Below are 25895 nucleotides of genomic sequence, written 5' to 3'. Positions count from 1 at the left end.
AAAACAACTGTAATCTCAAAAACGCCAAACAGCAATTGATGAACAGCAATAAACAGATGGTTGCAGTCAAACTACAAGACGGAACCATTACCAGAGATAAATATGCTGTAGCAAAAAGAGTTGAAGAATTTTACTCAATATTTTATCAGGAAGATGAATAAATGAAGAAGAAGACAACTACCATACAGCTGAAGTACCACAGATTGTACCAGAAGAAGTTATGTGGACCATCCAAATCTTGCAAAATGGTAAAGCCGCAGATGAGAATGGAGTTATAGCTGAACTTCTAAAAACAGGTGCAGAAATAATCTACAAACTCTGTAGTACCAACTGATGTACCAACAATATGGAAGAAGGCTACTCTAATTCTGATACACAAAAAAGGTGAGATAGAAGACTTGACGAACTACCGACCTATCAGTCTCCTATCAGTGGCTTACAAAGTGTTTACAAAAGGCTTTGTGCGACTCTAGACCTAGCACAACCAAAAGAACAGGCAGGCCTTCGAAGGGGCTTTAGTACAATGGACCATATTCAAGTCGTACAGCAGATTATTGAACGGTGTAATGAATATCAATTACCACTATGTCTTGGTTTTATTGACTATGAGAAACCCTTTGATTCACTTAAAACTCGTGCAATACTTAAAGCATTACGAAACCAACAAGTGGAGGAGCCATACGTCAGAACCATCAAACCAGCATACACCAATGCAACAGCAGCAATTCATTTCAATGGAAACATCTTTACTGTGGGAATACATTTCAATGGAAATTCATTTCAATGGAAACATCTCTACTGTGGGAATACAGAGAGGTATAAGACAGGGTGACACAATATCTCCAAAATTATTCGCAGCGGGCGTAGAAGAAATATTCAACTTTCTTGATTGGGATAAAAAAAAAAGGGCTGAAGATAAATCGAAGATATTAAAGCTATTTACGCTTTGAAGATGATATAGTTATCTATACTTCAACTGCGCATGAATTACAGACTCGCATTCACGAACTCCAAATTGCTAACAAAACAGCTGACCTGAAGAAAAACCTAAAGAAGACCCAAGTTATGTTCAATAGCTATGTTCAACCAGAAATAATAAAAATCAATAATGAGGAAATGAAACAAGTAGATCATTATTACATATACTAAGGACAACAGATATCAATTGAACAAAATATCATGGACGAAATTAAAAGGCGCACGATGCTTGGGTGGAAAGCATTTGGAAAATTACATTCAATGTTCAAAAGCCAACTACCAATATGACTAAAGAGAAACGTTTTTAACCAGTGTATTCTTCCTATATTGATATATGGCTGTGAAACATGGACATTGAATGCAAAGGAAATTCAAAAATTAAGAACAACACAATTTAGTATGGAAAGAAGTATGTTTGGTATCACAAGATTGGATCAAAGAAGGAATACATGGATAAAAAATCAAACCAACGTCTCTAACCTCATAGGATGAGTGAAACACCTGACGTGGCAATGGACTGACGTGGCAATCTCGACACCTGCTGAGAATCTATGGCTTTCAAAGAACTGATACCTTTCTAAGCCACAATCCAACTATGACCAAAAAGCACCAATTAAGGAAAATTGCACGTATTGGTACTTCTTGATATGTACAAGGACTACTACATACAGGAAACTGGACACAGGGCAACAAACAAATTAATCCGAACAAGCGAATTTTTCGTCAAGTTTTAGTTTTGGTTTGGTTTTTGTTTCAGTTCACAGCAATTTTGATTTTACGTTTGGAAACAAATAAATTAATAAATCCACCAATCTTAAATTTCACAGGAATTACTGAAACATACAGCATTAATTGGAAAATAAATATCTTGAACTAGGGAATTACACTGATGAAACGACCGCAGAAGAATTTTGGATAAAAACACATAATATTACTGGAAACTGCAAAGTCAACGTTGCCCAAAAAATCCAGAATCAACACATTCTCGATAATTGAAACTATGAAAGAAGTCGAAAAAAGAAGAGAAATAAAGTCAAAAGGACTTTCAACGGAAGATGATTATAGATGCAGATCTATAGTGAGTTATCTAAACTCATCAGAAAACTTTGCATTAAAGATAAACACAACTTAATCAACAACATGCACAAAGAAATTGAAGATCACTCAAATCAAAATCAAACCAAATACGTATTTAGCAAAATAAGGCTCTTGAATAAAAAATTTAAACCAAAATATTCAAATATAGCTGATTTCAATAATCGTATTCTTACTGATCCAAAGGACATCTTTAACAGATGGAAGAACTGTTGCTGAAATCTATACAAAGAGAATTCATTCTCATTACACAAGGAAAACACCAAAGACTTTTATAAAGAACCTTGCATTTTAAAAGAAGAGTTTGAAGAAGCTCTAAAAAACTGAGAAAAGGGAAAAACAACCAAATACTAAGCAAATTTCTCGCATGTCTAGGATTCGTAGGAATTGAAATCATCAGAAAATTTGTGATAAAATCTGGGAGACAGGAGATCGGCCTGATCATTGGGTAAAATCCATTTTTATCTCATTACACAAAAATGAAATGTCAACGATTGCAGTAATTATAGAAACTATAGCCTTGATGTCACATGTAAGCCAAATTCTTCTCTATATTATTAAAGAAAGAATTAAACAAGAGCAGCAACTACCTGTAGAACAGGCAGGTTTTATAGAAAAGGACGTGAAACCAGAGATTAAATTTCTAATCTAAGGCACTTAGTTGAAAAGACTCAAGAATTGCTTAACTGATTACGCTAAAGAATTTAACTGTCAAGTGGAAGGGCCTATGGAAAATACCAAGTAAAATGGGCATCCCTGAACACTTGACACACCTTTTAAGACAACTGCACCAGAGAAATCAGGCTGCTGTGAAAATGGATGGAAAAACATTTCAATGTCGAGAAATATGTGAGACTAGGATGTATTTTCCTCTGATCTATACAATTTTTACTGTCAAATATATTATGAGAAAGGCACTTAACGGACACCACAGTGGTTTGCCAAGTGGTAAAATGATAAACAATCTCAGGTATGTTGACGATACCGTTCTTATTGCCAGCAGCAAAGGAGAACTGGAGTCCCTCATTAAAAGAGTTGAATGGGAAAGCCTGAAATACGGATACAAAATACATGGTCACAGATGAAAATGACAATAACATAGACTTCGAGAAGGTGGATGAATTCATTTACCTAGGAGCTCTAATAAGTACAAAGAGTAGATGTCAACCAAAATTTTAAAGAAGAGTTACCATGACAAGGTCAGCAATGGTGCAACTGCGGAAAATATGGAAGGACAGAGGCATTTCTATCACCGCTAAATAAGACTAGTCAATAGCTTGGCCTTTTCGATTTTCGTTTATGGTTCTAAGTCTTGGAAAATCAGCAAGAAAGATACGGACAAGGTAAATAGCTTCGATATGTGGGGCTGGAGTAGGATGTTGAGAAGTTCCTGGATAGACAATAGGTCAAAGGAAAGTATAATAATTCAACTGAAATCAAGAGGCGACTATGTTACATTGTAAATGAAAGCATTTTCAAATATTTCGGTGAAATTTCAAGATGTGAAAATCCCAACCTGAAAAAACTTATCATTCAAGGCAAAGTGGAAGTACAAAGCAAAAGATGACGTCCAAGACCAAGATGGTTGGACCAGATTAAAATGATCACCAGATTTACTGGAGTTGGCCACTGCTACAACAAAAGACAAAAAAAATGGAGAGATGTAGTGGCTGAGGGCGCAAGTCTTCAGACACGAGGAGACTAAGCAAGAAAAACTAATGAAACAGAATAAAAACTCATCAGATATTAAATAAAACCTAAGAGAATTTTCATAGTTTGAATATTGCAATGCAATGTTACCATCTTATTCTTGGTTTTGGCTTTTCTTTCGGTCTAATGCTACAATGTATAGTCTTCTAAGAAATACCGTCATTTAGCATTCGAAGAACATGTCCTGCGCCCACCCCCACACACATACTGCTCCTTTTTTCAACTTGATTAAACTAAATATTGTACATTCTTCATAGAGTTAATATTACTAGATCTTCCACAGAACATCTCCATCCATTGAACCAAATATTTTAAACTTTTCCTTTTAACAGATGAAATAAAATCCTTTACCCTCACAAAAAACATCCAAGTTTGACATTCATAGGTAAAATTGGACGAACTCTCGAATTGGCTATTCGAATCTTTGTTTTTCCAATGATGTCTTTTGAGCTGAATAAGAAGGGATAAAAGAAAATGAGATTGAATAGAAAGCGTGATATCCCTTCTTTATTCGAATTGGCATTCCTACCATTTCATTATTTGGTTGTCTTGTAATTGTTACTGACGAATATTTAAATTGCCTCACTTTCTCTATTTCAAGTTCTAAGTTTTCGGTAGTACCAGTAGCTGATTCTGATTTACATTATTATTATTATTATTATTATTATTATTATTATTATTATTATTATTATTATTATTATTATTATTATTATTATTATTATTATTATTATTCACGCAACTGAAACACAGTCTAAACAAAATATCATTCAAACAACAAATTGGCAATACAGAGCAATGTAGATTTTCTACCCAAGAATCTAAGAATAGTCTATCAGTGTGTGTGTGTGTGTGTGTTGTCTTTATCAATCTATTGGTTGGTAGGGTAGCAGTATGTTACTTAGAAAGAAAAGTGATTTTGGAACAAGGTGGTTTTCGGTTGCCTTCCATGTCCAGTTAATATTTTATGACTGAAGACGTGAATGGTTACTGGGCCGTTTTGTCTGTTTTGAGGGACGAAAAACTCTCTACCTGCGTATGAGAGACCGCTGCTTATCTCACCTTTAGTAGAAAGAAACCAGATAAAGGTTCCCCTTGTCATGGACGGGAATCGAACCCATGTCTTTCCGACTACAGGGTTTCGTCGATGTCGACTGAGTTACGGAGGCCAGCGCCTTAAAATTTTGGACTGTTTCAAGTAATGCCGTTTTGGTAGATCAGATCGTTGATAATTAATTTTTGCAAATACGAGTAGTTTGACAGTTTCTTTGAAATTGCACTATTGGGATGGCTTTAGTGTGTTTAAGCCACAGTAGGCCGACATCGATATTTAGTTGTTTTTTTTTTTTTGCTTTTTTTTTGTTGGTGTTATCAGTGGGTACTGCAATATCAATAATCCAAACTTGTCGATGTTCGATAAATTGTTCGATATAAACATCCAAATGCCGATCAGTTTATATTCTAAGGTCTCAGAGAATTTTTGCTGTTTTGATTTCCAATACTGTCTCTATTTTATGCTGCCACCAGTTATTAGAAATGGGAAAGCCTTATTTTTAAATAGATGCCAATGAATTATTTTGACCACTTGGTCATGATGGTATTTATAGTCAGTTTGAGCTATTTTTGCTGTAGAACATGCTGTATAATTAGCTATTTTGCTGATTAGATGTTCTGCAGTCTCATCTTTCTGATCGCATAATCTGCATTTGCTGTTATTATTGATGTTCAAAATTTTTTCTTTCATTGCATTAGTTTGTAATGCATGTTCTTGAGCTGATAGAATAAATCCTTCTGTTTCTTTCGTAATATATCCACATTGTAGCAATTGCCACGTCTTGTTTAAATCAATTTTTTCTTCAGTATTTCGAAGAAATTGGTCATGCAAGGGTTTATATTTCCAGCGCACATATCGGTATTTTGCTGTTCCTTTTTGTACCGTATTTACTCGAATGTAACTCGCACTTTTTTTCCCCGAAGATTAAAATTAAAAACCCGTGGTTCGCGATATATGCGGGGATCTTCGGAAACTAAAGTTTTCCAAAAAAAAACAACAACAACTAAATAGACATTTATAATTAAATCCTCAGTATTCATTACAATTTATAATTGCTCACTTAGTTTATGAAATGAATACATTTAAATTTTAATTATCAACGTTATTTACGGGATCGACCGCTCATCTTCTTCACGCGATATATTTGAATCTTCAGCGACAATGCTTCTGTAATTAAATTAAAGCAAACAGTCATCTACCGAAATAGCATCATCTTCTCTCTCATCCAGGGCATTAGATATGGCGGTTTTTAAAAAAACTCTTGACATTTTTTTGTGGCGAAATCACCTCCTCCGTAACCTCACCTCATTCACACGTTCCCTCTATTGGTTGACAAGCCAACGATTGTTGAGTTGAAATACTGATTCTCATCAACCGAATTCCAAAATATCTGAAATTATCATAACAATATGCATTATCTGTTTTAAAGTTTTAAACTTTTTTCCCCCTAAAGTTTTAAAGTTTTTTCGTGTGCGAGGTATATGCTAAACGTTTTAATTTATTTTTCCATTAAGTAAAATCAGGGGTGCGAGATATACGCGAACGCGAGATACAGTATATTCGAGTAAATAAATCGGATTTGTTTCTGTTGTTGTTGTTTTTAGAAGGCCTTCTAGTGAAATTATTATTATTATTATTTTCGTCAATGTTAGCCTATTATTGTGTGAATTATATTTCTTCTGTTTTTTTTTTTTTTTTTTTTTTTTTTTTTTTTAGTCTCGACTTGATATCAGTGGTCAAATATATATATATATATATATATATATATATATATATATATATATATATATATATATATATATATATATATATATATGAGATCGGCTTACTCATCACCAGGGAAATGATTAACTAGTAATACAGGCCAAATAATTTTTTAGTTGTTAATAAATATATTTAAATATACGTAAAATCTTGTCGAAACTATTTTATGAATATTAATCGCTTCCAAGGGCAGTTATGTTATAGAGTTTATTCTTTCTTTCTTCCACTCGTTCTTTTTTTTTTTTTTGTTTTAGAAAATTTAAAAATTATCAAGTCGATTAAATATGTATATATATATATATATGTTAAAGATGTCAAACTATTTTAAACCTAGTTTTACTCCATTTCCTAAGTAAGCAAACAGACAAATAAGTCAAGTTTGCGCCTGCATGTAAACTTGATTAATTTGTCTGTTTACTTACTTTGGGAAATGGAGTAAAGCTAAGTTTTAAAATAGTTTGGCATCTATGATCTATTATATCCAAGGTAAAAAACTTTCAACATATATAAGAAAGAAAACTTTGGCTAGCCTCTAAAGAAAGGGTTTTAAAATTCTTGCAGAAAGGTCAAGTTCTGTTATTGGACCGTGGGTTGCTTTGCGAGCAACTGTGATTGAAAGAAGATATGTGCTAATCATTCTTCCTGGTTGACATTTAGCGAGGCGTGTTCGATGAGATTTTGCCACAGCAGTCGCCACTTCCTTCGAAACTCACGCGACTGCATTCCACTGGGATCAGGGAGTGTAAAATTTAAAAAATAATCGTCGAAGTGATGTCATTCCGGTTACAGAATATGTTTTAAGTTCGTCAAAAGCTATTCATTTTATTGCAGGGATCTTTATATGAAGGTAGGCTTGTATCTTTGTATTGATAATTGAATATTGGAAGACAACTGGTTTTTTTAGAAAAAATTAAAATTTATTATTTTAGTCGTAATACTATATTAGTTAATTAAAAAAAAGATTACTGTTTAATTGGAGTTTTTTTTTAAAAAAATTAAAGGTTGGAATAAATTAAAATTAATAATCGATAAGTGCAGTCCAAAAATTAATATTGCGTTAAAATAATACACTTTTTTAGTTTATTGAAATAATACTGTCGATTCACACTTCGATATATAAAACAAGAATAATGTGAAACTGCAACGGCCTACTAAATCCTGGGTAATATTTTAATTTGTAATTGAAACCATGTCATTTTGTCTCAGTGTAGGTTATGGAATGGTCCTTAAATGACTTTTAGGTTCTATCTCTTCCTCCTCCTACATTGTTTCTCTTCCTTCGCCACAGTTACAGATCGTAACCAAAAGGAGAATCCAATTCATGCTAAAAACTTAATATAAGCAATTTCCAATCGTCGTTATTAAAACTAAATCCTGTTAGCCACTCACTGGTGTAACTACAATTTTTCAACTTTTTTTGAAAGCTTTTGGTGAACTCACTAATAACTTACAATGACTTTTTATTTATGGACTACAGCGTCCAGCGAAAACTAAATCATTTGAAATTGTATATGAATGCGAAGTTAACCACCAAGTTAAAAATAGCGTCCTCAGAAGAGTACAACGTAGTCCTACAACAAATACCATGAGAATAACCTCATGTCTTAGATTGTTTGAAACGACTTTTTCAAAGTCGTTTCAAGTAAAAGAACGTTTGCATTCCATTGTCACGAAATATGGTACCTCGAAATTGGTTATAAGCTGCGAACGAATTTTTGTCGTCGGATGCTCAAATCCTGGTGCTCACTTGAGATGGACCGAATAAATACCTGTCACGAGGACATTTATGGAACTGGCGAAAATACACAAGCAACAGTTGAAATAAATTCCATAAATCTGCTGTGTGGACTTCTGGAACCATTTACTCGGACTATACTTGTCTTAACAGAGAAACATTTTTTTCTCAAACGAGCAAGCAGGCCTTTTTTTTAGGAAAAAAGGCCTGATGGTCAGTACAAGCATTCTATTGCTGTCCATCGCTATGTATATATGACTCCATTCCAACCATAAAGATTTGGTATTTTCAACCTTTTTCCTTGGCATCACATTGTAAGTTTTCTCGAGATCAAACGGAGTATTACATTCCCATAATTTCTAATAAAAAGTTTGGATATCAAGTGAGAGTTCGTGGAATTTGTAGACAAATTGATATTTGAAGGTAATCTGGTTTTGGCAACATCTGTCTGGCAAAACGCACTTTTCATCACTAGATTTTTCTCTCAATTTTAACCCTTTTCTGAAGAACAGTCATAAAAGATTTAGTAGCACATTAAGAAAATCCCTGTAAAATGTTCGTATTGTTTAATCTTTTCTTTTTAATAAATTAGTACGATTAGAACTGTAGCGATCATATGAGATTTGACCTTCCGATTAACCTGGTTTTGACAATGATGCACTTTAGTTAATTTAGTTAATTTAGAATTTCGGTTAATTTAGAAAATTAACCGAAATTCTGATTTAAATTTACCGAAATTTGCCGATTCTGAAAATATTTTATCCACTTTTCTGAGTCACTTTGCTTGAATTTTTACATTATTGTTATTTTATTTTATTTTTTTTTTTTTGAATTTCATTTTCTGAGGTTTCAGTTGTGATTCCGTTATAACCTTTTTATTTCTATTACCGACACTGTTATTATCATTATTTTTTATTTATTTATTTTGCAACAGTATTATGCCTTTCTTGAAATGAAATTTAGCAATTCCTAGCCAGTTGCTTTTCATATTTTTATTAACCATCCTATTTCGTCGGCTTTGTTGATTCGGGCCGATTAATATCACAATTGTGAATTGCCATTTTCTATTATTGGACATACTGATTTTAATTCCGATTTTTGCTATTATATGATTTGGATTTAATCCGAAACCTCAATAAGTTATCTAGGATTCAAAGAGCTATCAGTAAGCTATCTGAAGTAATCTAGGATTACTTCAGATAGTTCAATATTTGCAATTGTTTAATCAAGAAGTGATTTATATTTTTGAGCCGATCATTTATATTTGTATATTTCTTTATGTCCACACAGTTAGATTATTATTCCAATATCAAAAATAAAAGAATTAAATTCCTTCCTGCTTTCCTGCTATTACCAAAGTAGAAGAAGGAAAAAATTAAAAAATCTTTTACCTTTAACTAAATTCTGGGAATTGGTCTGCAGCCAGTTTCCACCTTTAGGCGTAACCAATATTTCACTCTTACACTAAGTCAGTGGTTCTTAACCGGTGTTCCCCGGAACACTGGTGTTCCGCTGAAGATGAATAGGTGTTCCCCGAGAAGTTCTGGAATTTGTCATTTTTAAATAAATTTGTCAGCACAAATTAATTTAATGATGGTTTAATTGATGTTTAATTAATTATTAATTAATGATTAATCAATTATTGATTAATAATAAAAAAATCAGCTAAATTATCAATTAATTATTAATTTATACATCACAAAATAACCAAGATGTTCCGTGAAAATTTCAGGATTTGTGAAGTGTTCCGTAGTCGAAAAAAAGTTTGAGAAACACTGCACTAAGTCATGCAAACCATTTAAGCCATCTAGCGTTACGAACCCTAAACGGCATGGCTGACTGACAGTGTGAGATCTACAGTCTATTGTTCTGATTTGCGGTGAGGCAACAAGAATTTCCGGGAGAAGAACATTTCTAAAGGCTTTTCAAGTGAATGTAAATATTAGCCGGTCTCATACAGACGATGAAGGTTTTTCTCCAACGCACTGTAGTTTTTCATTCCTGATTCTAATCACTGACCTCTTAAGTTAAGCATTTAACTCCTGCTTTGTTAGTTTTTACCAATTTCCTATTCGCAATACGTTATAAAGCATATAATTTTTAAACATATATATATATATTATAAATAATAAAATATTTATAATATTTATAAATCTTCTTCTTCTTCTTCCTAACATGGAATATAGGCCATGTGGCCTGTTCCGGTCTCATGCCATCTCTTTCTTGGTCTTCCGATTCTTCTTTTTCCACTTATTTTGTATCTGTATAATATTTTTGGTAGTCTGCTGTTGTCCATTCGATTTAAATATTCTAGCCATTTTTGTTTATACTGTCTTATGTAGTAATTAATTGGTTTGATTTTTAGGGATTGTAAGATTTCTTCATTTGTTTTGTGGTCCCACTTGGTATATCCAGCTGTTTTTCTGAGGAACTTCATTTCTGCTGTTTGAATTCGTTTTTCATCTTTCCTTTTCATGGTCCATGTTTCGCTTCCGTATAGTAGAGTTGGTTTTGACAAGACATTATATAGTCTGATTCTAGTGTGTTTTTGTACCAGGGATGGCTTAAATATACTGTTTATTATGCCATTTACTTTGACAAAGTTTGATATTTTAGTGTCTATGTCTTTTTCTTCTTCGTATGATAGATCACATCCCAAGTATCTGAAAGTGTTTACTTGTTCTAGTATTTTATTATCTATCACTATTTTACTTCTTATTGGGTTTTCTCCTTTGAATGCCATTATTTTTGTTTTTTCTTTGGATATTGTCATATTATATTGCTTTGAGATATCATTTAATGATTTTAATGATCTTTGTAAGTCATCTTCTGATGTAGCTAATACTATTTGCTCATCTGCAAATAGTAGTGTATCTATCTTCATTTGCGGGGTCATTTGTATACCAAATGGGTTATTAGATTGTTAATATTTCATTTATATATATATTGAAAAGCAGAGGTGAGAGGGTACATCCTTGTCGTACTCCTCTTGATATATCTTTCCATTCTGAGGTGTGTTCTAATTTAACTGCTATTTTATTTCCTGTATATATTTCTTGAATAGATTGTAAAAGTTGGTTTGGTATGTTTAAATTGGTTAATATTTTAAACAATTTTTGTCGACTAATTTTGTCAAAAGCTTTTTCATAATCAATAAACGCCACATGTGTTTCTTTTTGAAATTCTCTTCTCTTTTCAATTAATAATTTTAAAGTAAAAATTGTATCTATGCAGGATCGGCCTTTTCGGAAGCCATTTTGTTCTTCTAGTAATTTGTTTTCTACAATGCTGCTTAGTTTCTCTTTTAATATTCCTGCATATATTTTATATCCTGTATTCAGCAGGCTAATTCCCCTATAATTATTGCAATTGTCTTTATTTCCTTTTTTATAGATTGGGATGACCAGTGCTTTTTTCCAAGAGTTAGGGGTTTTTCCGGACATCCAAACCATATTAAAAATTTTCAAAAGTCTTTCATTAAATTTTTCACCTGCATTTTTGTAGAGTTCTATATTTATATTGTCTTCTCCTGGCGTTTTCCTATTTTTCATCTTCTTTATTATATTTTTCAGTTCTAACATTGTGATATTTTCTATTAGGTCATTCTTTGTCTTATAAAATTTTAATTCATTGTTCTCATCTGTCCAGAGATTTTGGAAATAGGTCACCCATTTTTCTAAATCTATTGTTTGGATTTTTATCTTTTCTTTTATTTCTTTATTCATGCATTTTATTACTTTATAGGTTTTGGGTTGTGGCTTAAATAAATCCTTTTCTAGTTCTGTTACGAAATTGTTCCATCTTTCTCTATGTTTTTTCCTTACTTCTCGTTTTGCAATTGCACTATTTCTTTTATACTCTATTTCTGCTTCTATTGTTTTGGAATTTAGCCATTTCTGGTAACTGTCCTTTTTGGTTTTTATTATATTTTCTATTTCTTTGTTCCAGTCTCGTAGTCCTCTTTTTCTAATCCATTTGTGCTTTATTCCTAAGGTTTCTGTTGCTGCTTTTGTGAGAATTTGTTTCAAATTTTCCCATTCATCTTCTATGTCCCTTGATTCATGTGTGGTTTCTGTTTTTAAGTTTGTGCATTTCTGATATTGTAGTCTAACTAGAGGATCCTGTAATGAAGAAATTTTGTAGCTTGGCTGGTAAGAATTTTCAATTCTATGTGTTTTTAGCCACTTTGGTTTAAAACGAATTTTTGCTGATATAATGATCAGAGTTTAATTCAAAGCCTCGATATGCTCTTACGTCTAAAATTAACTGCGCTAATTTAAAATTTGTGATAACGTAGTCGATTACTGATTTGTATCCTCTGGCTGACCAAGTATATTTATGTATTTCCTTGTGTTTAAACATTAAATTCATTATTCTCATATTATTATAAATGACAAAATCGCGCAATCTGCGACCATTTTGATTACATGTATCTTCGCCAAATTTACCTATGTTTGTTTTGTATTTTTTGTTTCCTATTCTGGCATTTAAATCTCCTGCTAGCAGTAAATAGTCAGTTTTGTTTGTTTTATCTATGGCATTCTGTAATTCTTTATAAAATATATTACTGTCTTCTTCTTTTCCCTCTTCTGGTGCATATGCACCAATTATTGTTATGTGGCCTCTTAATGTCTTGAGTCTAATTTCTATTAGTCTTTCATTCAAATAGTTGTAATATACAATATTGTTCTTTAGGGATTTATGTACCATAATCATTATACCTGCTTTTGCTCTTTCTTCTTTTTTTACCCCACTGTAGATTTGTATATAGTTGTTTGTTTCTTTTGTACCTTTTTGTTTTTTCTTTGTTTCTGTTACTATACATATTTTTATGTTAGCATGGTTTAGTTGTTTATCAAGTTCTTCTTCTTTGTGTGCAATGCTTCTCACATTCCATGTTGCAATCTTCATTATGTGTTCCTTTTTCCAATTTCGTTTACCGTTTCCTGGGTTGTGGTCTTTTCCCTGACAGTCCGTCCGGCTTTTCTTTGCATGAAACTTGAAAGTATTTTGAATTTCCCCAGGGCAGGTTACTAAACTGTCGCTGGGTAAGTCCAGTGGTAGGGCTGCTACCTAACGCCTCTGGACAGGCAGATCTAACAGCATTTACTCTGTTAGGGTGTTAAGGTTATACCGCCCATACTCGGTCGCCAGTGCCTCGTTTGTACTTTTAGAACAGGATGGACCACGGGAAGGTGAGGTTGACATTTGAGTGAGAGAGGCTATGTATTGCGCTTCACCACCCCTTCCACCCCTAATATATATATATATATATATATATATATATATATATATATATATATATATATATATATATATATATATATATATATATATATATATATATATATTATAAATATATATTTATAAATATATATTTATAAATATAATATTTATCAATAATAAAATATATATTTTTTATTATATATATCATTGTTGTCGTTCACTCTTTCTTTTATTTCCCAGATGAACAGGTAAAGTATTATTATTTATTGTACTACTTTAATGTATTTCATTCTAAAGTAAATAAGTGATTGAAAAAAATATTTCTTATTTCAGATGGCGCATAAATCAACTGTATTGCATATTATATTGCATATTATAATTTTTCCTTTACTCCTTATAAGTGCCTCACAAGAATCATTTGATAAAAGGTGTGGATTAATACAGGCTAAACAAAACATTGAAGTTTCTCTAAAAACTATAACGGATGTTTTATCTAAAGGTAAAACATAATTTATTTATTATTTCTTATACATTTCTTATGAATTTTGGATTCTATTTTGTAATTAGGAAAAATATCACTTACAGTCCTTATTTAAGGATAACACTGAAGAAGTGTTTCATCATTCGTACAAAACATAATAAAAAGGTTTCTAGTGTACAGAGAGTGTTATAAGGATTATAAATCTATGAAAAGTTGGAAATCGCTGCTATTCGAAGGATTCCTTAATATCTAAACGTTCTTTTATAATCTATTGCAGCAGTTTAGAAAGAGAATTTAATGCACCCACAAATTTCATATATAAATTTAGTATATAAGATTAACTTGACAAATTTCTGTTACCATAAAAAAAATTACTATAAAAAAAATCTGTTACTATCTGCTATTGTGACTGCAAAGCAAAGTAATAATAATATATAAATGAATAAGCTTCAGTCTAGGAGAAGAGAATTATCTTCCGGATGATCAACGAAAATCTCCCACTCTACTAGAGAACACATGCAGATGCAATCAGAAAGCACCACATAAAAAATAAATAAAGAAAGAATCAATTTACAAATGCCTCAGCAAGTTAGATGAAATTGTATCGAATTTTTCTTTATTTGTTTGTTTGTTTCGTTAATTTCTTATTTATTTAATCAACCATTCCCGGTAATATGAGGGAGGGAGGAGGCCAAAAGTTCTGATAAACACCTAGAACAACAAGGATATTATAGCAACTGTTCTTATATATCCTGAAAAAAGAACAAATTATTATAATTTGATGAAACATGGGGTTAAAGAGTTTTAATATATTCTTTCTTGTGGTTATATCAGTTGATTTGATACAATTTTTTATTCTAGTTGTTTATAACAACTTTTCACTCCCCCTCCCACCTCATATATCCAGTGACAGGAATGATGCAAATACGAGTCCAATGTAAAAGGAGGATAACTACGAAAACCACAAAGGAATACATTTATTAGAACGGATTTATATATTAAAATATTGAAAAACAAAACAAAAAAAAAAGTAATCAAGAACAGAATGAATTGAGAAAATTAAGTTCTTCATTGGCCAATATTACTCTTTGAAATGTGCCTAACATTTGGAGATTTAAAACTAAAAAAAAAACTTTTGACAAGACTAACGTAAATTATTTGCTTGACTAAAACCTATGATTTACTTATAAAGTTATTAAAGCCACTCTACGGTCTATATATGAAAATAGTAAAGTACATAAAAACGACATAAAGGAACCAAGACATCTGAAATAACCAAAGGACATTTGTTATTCTTGTTGTTGTTGTAAGGACACCTGCGAGCAGTCCGAAGACTCATCGCGGGAGTCATCAACTATCTACACACTCTCATCATACCTCTCCTTGAACCGATTAACAGAAAAAGTACTCACAACCAACTCTAACAACCCATTCCATTCATTCACAACTCTCCGAGCAAAAAATCTAGCACCCCTACTGACCATACCTTTATTCAACTTCCAGTGATGACCTCTTGTTCTGGATCCTCAAGCCAAGTGCTGAAACATTTCCCATGCATCAATCCTACAAAATCCTTTAAGTAACTTAAATGTTTCTATCATATCTCCTCTTTTCTCCTGTCAACCAACTTCCAACTTCTGCAATCCACACACCCTCAAGCTATCCTCACAGAGAACATTCCACAAACCCCTCACCGTCTTGATCGCTCGCCTCTGAATCTTCTCCATTGCTTCCTCATCCCCAAGAAACCCAGGAGACCAGACTTGAGCACAGTAATCCAAATGTGGGTGTATCAAGGTCTTATAAAGAGGAATAACAACTTCTCTATCTCTACATGTTAGCGTGTTCTTCAATAGTCAAGAAATCCTATGGTCTACCTCAGCAATATGTAGAGATAAAGAAGTTGTTGTTCCTCTTTAGCCTCTAAACTTTAACTCTCTGTCTACCACCATCCCTCTAAATTTCTAGCTTCATCTATTTCCTGGAATATAGTGCCATCAATGTGATACATGGCTTGTAATCTGTTTATCCCGAAATGCATAACTATATATGGACACGATTACTGAGTAATATACGATGTATATGAATGTAATAATCGTTGGATATGCAGGATATCGTTTATACACTTGCTTTTTTTATTTTATTTTATTTATTTTTTATGTTAGGCCCATATACAGGAGGTTGGCTGGTCAACCTATAGTACGTTAGTACCGTATATGGGTGATGGGTTGTGAAAAAAGAAACTTGTTTACATTTGATTTGAACGCCTATATATTGTATTCCTTGGGAAATACGTCTGGGGAAAGACTATTCCACAGTACTGCAGTAGCAGAGATGAATGAGGAGGAGAAAAAACTTGTTCTGTGGGTTTCGAGGTGTACTGTAAAAGGATGTTAGGCGGCAGCTGTACGTGTTCCAATGGGCTTAGTACAGGGTGGGGGAATTATTGATGCTGTTTCAGATGAACACTTCCCGTGGAAATATTTCTAGAATATACAGATTGCAGAGACCAAGCGTCTATGTGAAAGTGGGGGAGAGCGAGTTGGTGAGGGATGGGTCATTTATTAGTCTAATTGTTCTCCTCTGTATTGAGTCAAGCATTTTGAGGGAGCTTTTTGGAGTCCCACTACAGATGTGAGAGCAGTATTAGAGAGCTGGGCGGATTTGTGACGTATAGTGTTAACAGCTTTAGAGGTGAAGTAGCGTCTTGAGTGAAAGAGAAAACCAAATTGTTTGGAAGCAGAGGATGCAATGGTTGTGATGTGTTTATGCGGAGAGGCTTGATGTCAAGGTAATTCCGGGAAGAGAAATTTCGTCTTGTCTGTGAATTTGAGTGTTATCGAATATAATGCTGGGGGAAAATGGTTCTTTTTTGTGAGATATAAGACAGAACTGGGTTTTACTAACGTTGAAGTTGACAAGGTTGTCTGAGCCCCATCGGAGGATGGCTTGGAGGTCGGAATTAAGGGCAGTGGTGGTTGATGTTCTGTGGGTTGAAGTGAGTTGTGTAGGGTAGGGTTTGTCAAATGAAAGGGAGGAATGTAGTGCGCCGTGATCTGAAAAACTGTGTATTGGGTTAGAGGTCAACTGAAGTAGGTCATTGATATATAAAAGGAAGAGGGTCGGTGAGAGAACTGAGCCTTGAGGGACCCGGCATTAGTTGGATGGTGAGAGGATAGGGAGCCGTCTATCATCACACATAGTGTGCTTCCAGATAGGAAGCTGGCAATCCATCTGCAGAAGTCCTGAGGCAGTCCAAATGATGGGAGTTTGCTTAGTAAGCCTTTGTGCCAGACTCGGTCAAAGGCTTTGGAGATATCAAGTGCAACTACTTGGAATCGGCCGAATTTCTCCATAGCGTTCGTCCAGTGATGGGTGATGTATGAGAGCAGATCGCCTTTTGAACGGCTTTGGCGGAATCCGTACTGGTGGTCCCGTAATAGCCGGGTACCTTCAAGGTAGATTAGGAGTTGAGAGTTGATGATTTTCTCCATCAAGTTATTAGTTAGATATCAGTTAGATAGATAATTAGATAGTTAGATGAAGTGAGTGAGATAGGGCGGTCGTTAGATGGCAGTGATTTTCACTCATTTTAGGAATGGGTTGGATATAGGCCAGTTTCCAGGTTTTGGGATATATACCAGTGGAGTAAGAGAGTGTGTACATGTGACATAGGATAGGAGTCAGTTCAGATGCACAGACCTTCAGGATAATTGGAGGAATTCCGTCAGGGCCAGGAGACTTTTTTTGTCTAATTTAGACTGCAGGATTGTGATGTCTTTTTGGCAAAAAGATACAGGGGGCATTGTATGTTAGGCAGTTGGAATGACTGAAAGCTATTTGCCATTGACAGTTATGTGTGCATTGGAGGCAAAGTGTGATGCCAGGAGATTAGCTTTTCTATGGATGATGTTGCAAATGAGCCATCTGGGTATGATAGAGGTGGGAATAGTGAAGGGCAAATGTTACAGCCAATTGCCTTGGCAAGGGACCAAAATACACTGATGCTGTTTGAACAGGTTACAAGCTTTCTGCTTTTTGCCCGTTCAAAATCTGTTTTAGAAGTATTGATAGTTTTCTTGCATTTGTTTCGGGCATCAGTGTAGGCATTGAATGAGGATGGGATTCTTGATTTGAGCCAGTTGTGGTATGCCTGATTTTTCATTTGTACAGCCTTGGCACATTTTTTGGACCAGGGTTCAGTTAGGGGAAGGCAGGTCTGAGTAGTCTGGGGAATATATGCTTTCATGCCCCCGAGGATCACTTTGGTGATGCGTTCCGTGCATATGTCTGGACTGGAAGACCAGAAACAATAGTCTAACCATGGGAATGAAGCATTGTAGTCTCGAAGACTGTCCCATTTGGCACTATTATAATGCCAAACTATTCTTGTGTGGAAGTAACCGTGTAGGCGTTGTTACATGGGGTAGGAGATGAGCACTAAGTTGTAGTCTGAATTACCCAGGTGGCTTATTACATTCACTGCATATTTGGAGGGTCATTAGTAAGGAAGAGATCTAGGGTATTTGGGGAGTGGTTTGGGTTATCTGGTATTCTGGTCAGATGCTGTACATTTGCAGTCAATAATGACCTCACGCGCTTTCCTCTTCCAGTCATGCAGGATCTGTATGACTGGAAGAGGAAAACCAACTGGTGTTATGGACGTTGACTTCACCCAGGAGGATAATTTTGCTGTTTGGGGAGTGGGACTGGAGAAAATCAACTTTTACGGAGAGGAATGGAAAGAGCTCTGAGTGATTGGTCGTATTAGGAGAGCGATAGAGTTAGCAGATGAATTTGACTGAGTGGGGGAGGGATATCTTCAGCCAAAGAAGGTCGAAGTCAGGCGATTCCAAGTTAGTTGTTCTCTGGCAGGGTATGTCAGAGCGGATATATGCACAGTCGCCACCCTTAGGTCGAAAGGAGTTAAATAGTGTATAGTTAGGAAGGTTGAGATGAATAGTGATGGGGGGCGGGTGAGATTTGAGTTTTGGTTAAAAAGAGTAGGTGGAGTTTCGTGGGTTGCAGGTGGTAGTGGATGCTGTTGAGATTAAAGTTGAGGCCACGGATTTTACTTGAAGAGAACTAGAATTCCCCCAATGTTATAGCGACATTATCTGGTATTATTTTACGACATTATTTGCCCCAGTAATGGCAAAATTCACTATCGATGCCTGTACACTTTTTGCATATTGATAATAAATTTTGGCAACATTCCAAAAATTGTTTACGATGGATATGTGAAGCATATGCAGCTTTATTAATAGTATATTCTGTATAAAATCCTACCATTTTACATGATTTACGTTAAATTATCTTTCCCTTTATTTTATCAAATTTTTATTCAATACTTTTAATCTATGAATTATTTAATTTCATGAAATGTATTCCTAATTTTTTGCACCTTAATGTCTATAAAATTATGTTCTTTGAACAGACTACCACGACTTGAATTTTAAACCAATGGATTGTGCTGATTTGCTTCAGGCAGGACACCGTGACAGTGGAATATACAAGATATGGCCAAGAAATCGAGTGGTGAGGGACAGCATCGATGTATTTTGTGATATGACAACAGACGGTGGAGGATGGACGGTTTGTACTTTTAATATGGTTTTTAAATATAAATGATGTTGGAACAGACAGAATAGTTAAGAACTTCAGTGATCATTACAGTGTTCAATGAAATCTTCCTTTTATAATACAAGATAATAACATTTTAGCTGTAAGTTCCGATGTTTTAATTGTACGTTAGAATATATAACTGCAAACACAAATGTTTACGAAGTAGCTTATGTGTTCACTTCTCTGATAAGTCCTCCTGAATTTTGAACGATTCTCTTGTAGGTTATTCAAAGACGAGGAGATTGGGGAGCAGGTGAGAATTATTTCTATCAAGATTGGAATTCGTACAAAGAAGGTTTCGGAGACATCACTTTTGATTTCTGGTTAGGTAATGTGTCAAACTTGTTAATTATCGAAATAATTTAATCTAATGGAAAGTTGAAATAAAACGACAATAATTATATGAATGTACGTTTGTATTACTCAAGTTTGGATAATATTTGAATAAATATATTATACAAAATTAATTTCTAACATTTATATTATGAAATATTTATACTGAATGTATAACATTCTATCTATCCCAATGGCTTTAACAGGCCTTTAAGGCCCACAACCTTCCAAGCATGCTTGGATTTCGTAACCGAAATACGAGGATAGAATGGTCACTCCTATGCCTCAAGGTATTCTTGGCTGTATCCCTGTGTGTTCAGGGGAAGGTTTGGCTGCTTGCGGGATGAAAACCACCAGATAAACTGGCGGAAAAAACCCTACTGCCCGCGCCTAAGACCGGCTAACTTGGCTATGGCTGAGGAAGATCCTTCAGCTCCTCACGTCTCCGACGAGAATCGAACCTAGGACACTCCTTCCCCAGGCATATGGTTGCGAAGCGCAAAGCCACTAGGCTAACCGCGCGGACGAATGTATAACATTAGAATAATAAATTAAACAAATAATGGATTTTTAAGTACTTTTAGTAAAATTCTGTAATTTTTAAAAAAATACGTGAACAACGTTTAAAAATCATTTCGTTTTTTATATAAATTTATAGTAATATGAACAACTGAAAAAGTTCAGAAATTCGCACTGGCAGTGGAGTTAATACTCAAATGTTATGACGTTTTTTGGTGCGCTGTAAAGTATCAACGATTTCTCTGCATTTTCCGACGTTGTAAAATAAAACCCACATTCACTTGAAAAGTCCTAATAAAAATTCTTTGCATCCTAGAACGAATTGGAAACCAAGTTTCATAGAAAAGGCATCGTCGATATCGAGCGAGTTACAGAGACTTTTTATTACATTTTCTTGTATCGTATTTATTTTACATACTCCGGAAACTCCAGACACAAAACTTTTTCAAGCTACTTCCGGATTCGTTAATGGGACGGTGGTCTCACTTCGGAAATTTATCTCTGCCTATTGACTTTTCCAAATGTTTTAAATTAATCGGTAGCTTAATATGAGCAGCAAATCCAGTCATTTGACACTTCAACAATCAACACATGTTCGTGGATGTATGCAGCGTTAGTAAGAAAATGAAAGGCTAAGATTAAGATTTGTACATTTCTTTGTTTAGGTTATACCAATGAAACAAAGACTATACGGCCAGTGGAATAAATCTGCTATTGCTTGTTTTTAGTCTTCTTTTATGTTTTGAATAATTAAGACGAAGAAATGGAATAAAAATTTGCAAAATAAATACATACCATATAGAAATAATGCAAAATGTATTATTTTTGAAGACTATTATAAAAATACATTCTAAAGCACGTTATTAGCAACAACAAATTTTAATGTTTCACATAATCTAAAGAATGCGTAGATTTATGATATTTTATCTGCTTCCGTTTCTTTATTAGGAAATGACAACATATTCGCATTAACAAATCAAAGAGAGAATTCTATTCGATTTGAACTGAAGGACTTTGAAGGAAATTCGAGGTTCGCTGAGTATGATGAATTTTGGATTGATAGCGAAGAAAATTCTTATATGCTACACACTCGTTTTTATAAAGGAAACGCTGGTAAGCATTCAGTTAACCTTATATGATTACGTATTATATATATATTAAACACATTGAAGACACACTCATCGAGGACTAAAATTAAAATGACTCCAGAACAATGACAGTTGCGTGAATGGAAGGCGTGTATGATGAGCTGAATATCAACTTGATTTCGTGCTGTAGAACAAATGCTAGACAAGTGTGAAGACTGTGAAAACGACGAAGGATTATGTCAATTCTCTAGCATAAATATTGAGAAGAAATTGAAGTAGCGAGATATTATTAGGACCCACAAAGGATTCAGGATGATTCCAATGTCTTTCTGGCGAATGTCCATCGGAAACAGGTGGTAATTTATTTTTGTAGGAGCAGAAAATGATATCACAGTTTCTCGAAATGGTCGATAATAAAAATTGAAAAAAAATCACGTTAATGTGGTCGTTTCATAAAGAAGGTCTGTAATAAAAGCAAACATTGGAATCTTATAAACGTTTTATGCAGAATATTTTGCCAATTTTAACAGAATCTCTGATAAAATATATCAAGCCGTAGCATGGTCTCAAGTTAGTTTGATTAAACTGTACCGCAGTATGGCAACCTATTCTCAGCATATCAGAAAGAACTTATATGAAATGACATAAATATAATAATTTATATATAATTATATAACTAAAATAAGGTAGTCATAATTTTTATTTTAACTTTACATGAGCAAAGTTTACTGAAAAATATATTTTTTATTTCATTCTGTTTATGTATTACGGTGTTCAATATTTCTGAATACAAAAGAAAAAAAATTCTCTTTTGTTTTAATTTAAATTTTTGTATAACATCGAAAAAAGGATCGAAACCATGTAGGTTATTACGACTTTTCTAATCTACAACATAAACTTCTTTAGATAAGAATAGTTAATTCCACTTATTAATTTATTTTATTTGTTTGAATTATACACGCTAGAATGTCATGTTTTCATATTAAGCATCTGTGGTGAGTGTGAGCTTGAATGTCAGATTAGACTAGTTTAAGTCCTGAAAATCATGAAACAAACACATGTTAATGAACACTATTTTTTATTAATTTAATAAGTTAATGTTTTAATTAAAAATTAACTAAATTTAATAAAACCGACTAAATTATTTTAAATATTATTTTTACAGGTGATTCCTTCAGTGCTCATAGTGGGTCCAAATTCTCCACAAAAGACAGAGAGAATGATAGTCACAAGACTGTACACTGTGCTCAGGCATATCATGGTGGTTGGTGGTTTTTTACTTGCCATTATTCCAATCTCAATGGGTTATATTTGAAGGGAAATCACTCCAAATTTGGTGATGGAGTGGACTGGTTGGAATGGAAAGGACACACGTATTCCCTTTTTGAAACCCAGATGAAGATCCGTCCGGCTAAATTTAGGATCTCCACAAGCAAAATAACTCCTCAATGACAGAAAATACAATGCAGTTAAAATATTTACATATTATTAGCAAAAAATATTAATACTTTTGTTTGGTGTATTCATTAACATGTGTTTGTTTAACATTTACAATATGTATTTACAATATGTGTATTGCAGCAAATATACTTGTTGTTGCTCTGCATAGTTCATGTTAATAATTTTACGTACTACAAGGGAAGAGAGTACAAATATATATATATGCATATGTACAAATATATATGTATATATATATATATATATATAGTATTTTACCTTGGGTATAATAAATGTTAAAGATACCAAGCTATTTTAAACCTGTTTTTACTCCATTTCCCGACAAGTAAGTAAATTTAGCGCATGCAAGTATTGCAAGTCTAGGTGACCCACACGTAGTGCAAGTCAAGGCAACTCATCCTGAGATTTTTATTTAATAGGATTAAAACACCTTATGGTAACTTGTTCTGGTAAAATACTCATAAGCTCTGTATTACTAAAATCTTAGTATTTCTAGCCTGGCACTGATGAGACCTCAATAAAGATCAAAACCGGTCTGGGTAGTAGTCCCTTGCCTTTAACACATGGCATCATACATCTCCTCCAGGAGATGTGCTTTGCATTAAGTGGTAAATATTAAGAATAGTGATAAGAGCTTATCCACATTTACCACGAGTTACCTTAACTTGCACTACACATGGGGTCACCTAGACTTGCAATAGTTGCAGGCGCAAACTTGACTTACTTGTCTGTTTGCTTACTTGGGAAATGGAGTAAAACCAGGTTTAAAATAGCTTGGTATCTTTAACATTTATTATACCCAAGGTAAAATACTTTCTACATCTTTCTCTCATCCTGAGATTTTTATTTAATAAGGTTAAAACACCTTATGGTAACTTGTTCTGGTAAAATATTTATGAGTTCTGTATTACTAATATGTTGGCAGGGGTGGGCAGAGAAAGAAAATTCCTTTTTAGGACTTCCAGGGTAACGAATGGCAATGCTGTAGTCAATGAAGCTTTAACTAAGGCTTGGCCATTGCAGTTACCCAGCCATGACTAGAGCTTTAGCTCAATAACACCTCATCCACACAGATTTTCTTCATTCAGATGACGGGATTAAGAGTCAAGGACTCAGTCCATCTCCCAGTTCTTTTAAGAACTTTAAGAATATCTTGACAGATTTTAGGAGGTTGAAGAATCAATCGACCATGAGAGATAGCTTGGCAGAAGCATAAAGCGAGTTAATCGACCGTGAGATGCGGTCGATTAATACTATTGGAGGGTAATGGATGGCAATGCTGTATACCATTGGAGGGTAATGGATGGCAATGCTGTAACCAATGAAATTCTAACTGAGTCTTGGCTATTGCTGCTACCCTCCTGCCATAATCAGAGCTTTAATAGCTCAATAACACCTTATCCATACACTGTCCACATCAGATAACGGCTAAGATGAAAAACTTTCTTGCTTCGCCCCTTTACCCCAGTCCTTATAAGGATTATAAGGAAAATCTTGGTATTTCTAGCCTGGCTCCCACTGATGAGACCTCAATAAAGGTCGAAACCTGTCTGGGTAGTGGTCCCTTGCCTTTAATATATAGCTTCATACATCTTCTCCAGGTGATGTGCTTTGCATTAGGGGTAAATATTAAGAATAGTGATCAGAGCTTATCCACCTTTACCACGAATTTTCTCGACTTGCACTGCATATGGGGTCACCTAGACTTGCAATACTTGCAGGCGCAAACTTACTTGTCGGTTTGCTTACTTGGGAAATGGAGTAAAACCAGGTTTAAAATAGCTTGGTATCTTTAACACACACACACACACACACACACACACACACACACACACACACACACACACACACACACACACACACACACACACACACACACACACACACACACACACACACACACACACACACATATATATATATATAACAAGGGAGTTCAGTGACAGAACCAGAGGAAAGAAAGAGAGAAAAACAAAGTGATTTTTAAGGATTTTCAGGTAGTCTAGCTCTTAACCATTTCGACTCATTCTCACCAAACAAAATAGTAATGACTTCTATACTGAAATTAGGCCATGTTTGTTTTCGCTTTCAAGTGAAGTTTTTCATTAATGTCGACGCAGCTCATAGAGTATGATATGAAACATTATCCTGTTGTTACTCAATTGAGTCGTTATTATAAAAAAACACAATTTAGGAAACACAAAATTGCCACCTTTGTCTAGAATGATATTCCCCCCCCCCCCCACTCTGATACCATAACAAATGATCCTAGTTGAAAACAGGATAAGCATCCATACACTGTAACTAAAGCCACTGCGACTACAGTTAGTAAATAATAGCTGTGGTCTCATGATGATTTAACGAGAATGTATCATCCTTTTTAGAATGATAGACTCTAGTTACCAGTGGTCCAATGGCAGTCGCCATCTCTAAACACTTCCAAGAGTGACATTTCATACCGTAACTGTTTGGCATTCTAACACATCATACCATAACTATTTGACATTCCCCTGTCTAGTCAGGAAGGTCGTGCAGTATGCGAGTCTTTAATCGAGTATAGTGTGGAGTTCATATCTGACTTTAAAACAGCACTGTTTCCATGCTAACTGTAGTTGGGGAGTTTATATGACTCCCACCCACAAAAGCCTGCAAATCTACAATGCATTATCACTGTAGGAAGGTTGTTATTATTTTTGTTTTTTGTTATTATTTTTATATATAATTTAAATTAAGGGGATATTAAATCCCACATTGTTTTAAAACCGAATAAGAAACTAAAGGATTGGAATCAGAGAGTTTCATGCTGAATATAGTAAACTATAAAGTATCGGC

The 25895-nt window shown here is 34.1% G+C and overlaps 1 protein-coding gene across 1 annotated transcript; it reads left to right on the top strand.

Moving 5' to 3' along the window:
* Positions 1-7308: 7308 nt before the first annotated feature.
* LOC150103311 (techylectin-5A-like) lies at positions 7309-23213 on the top strand. The gene is made up of 6 exons (XM_090398022.1): positions 7309-7445; positions 13893-14058; positions 19478-19635; positions 19888-19993; positions 21466-21630; positions 22771-23213. Exons 1-6 carry the CDS (start codon positions 7440-7442, stop codon positions 23055-23057), a joined length of 888 nt encoding a protein of 295 aa, XP_090254148.1. The 5' UTR covers positions 7309-7439; the 3' UTR covers positions 23058-23213.
* Positions 23214-25895: the final 2682 nt, after the last annotated feature.

Source organism: Typopeltis vanoorti, chromosome 9 (assembly GCF_054136105.1).
Source record: "Typopeltis vanoorti isolate ZY-2024b chromosome 9, IOZ_Tvanoo_1.0, whole genome shotgun sequence".
Lineage (NCBI taxonomy): Eukaryota > Metazoa > Arthropoda > Arachnida > Uropygi > Thelyphonidae > Typopeltis > Typopeltis vanoorti.
Note: the sequence above shows the minus strand (reverse complement) of the source record. Positions and strands in the feature narration are given on the sequence as shown.

Bases quoted from the DNA above. Each gene is read 5' to 3' on its own strand.
- LOC150103311 (XM_090398022.1), top strand. The intron at 19,636-19,887 runs GTTTGTACTTTT...ATTCTCTTGTAG, and splicing joins CAGACGGTGGAGGATGGACG to GTTATTCAAAGACGAGGAGA. The intron at 19,994-21,465 runs GTAATGTGTCAA...TTTCTTTATTAG, and splicing joins CACTTTTGATTTCTGGTTAG to GAAATGACAACATATTCGCA.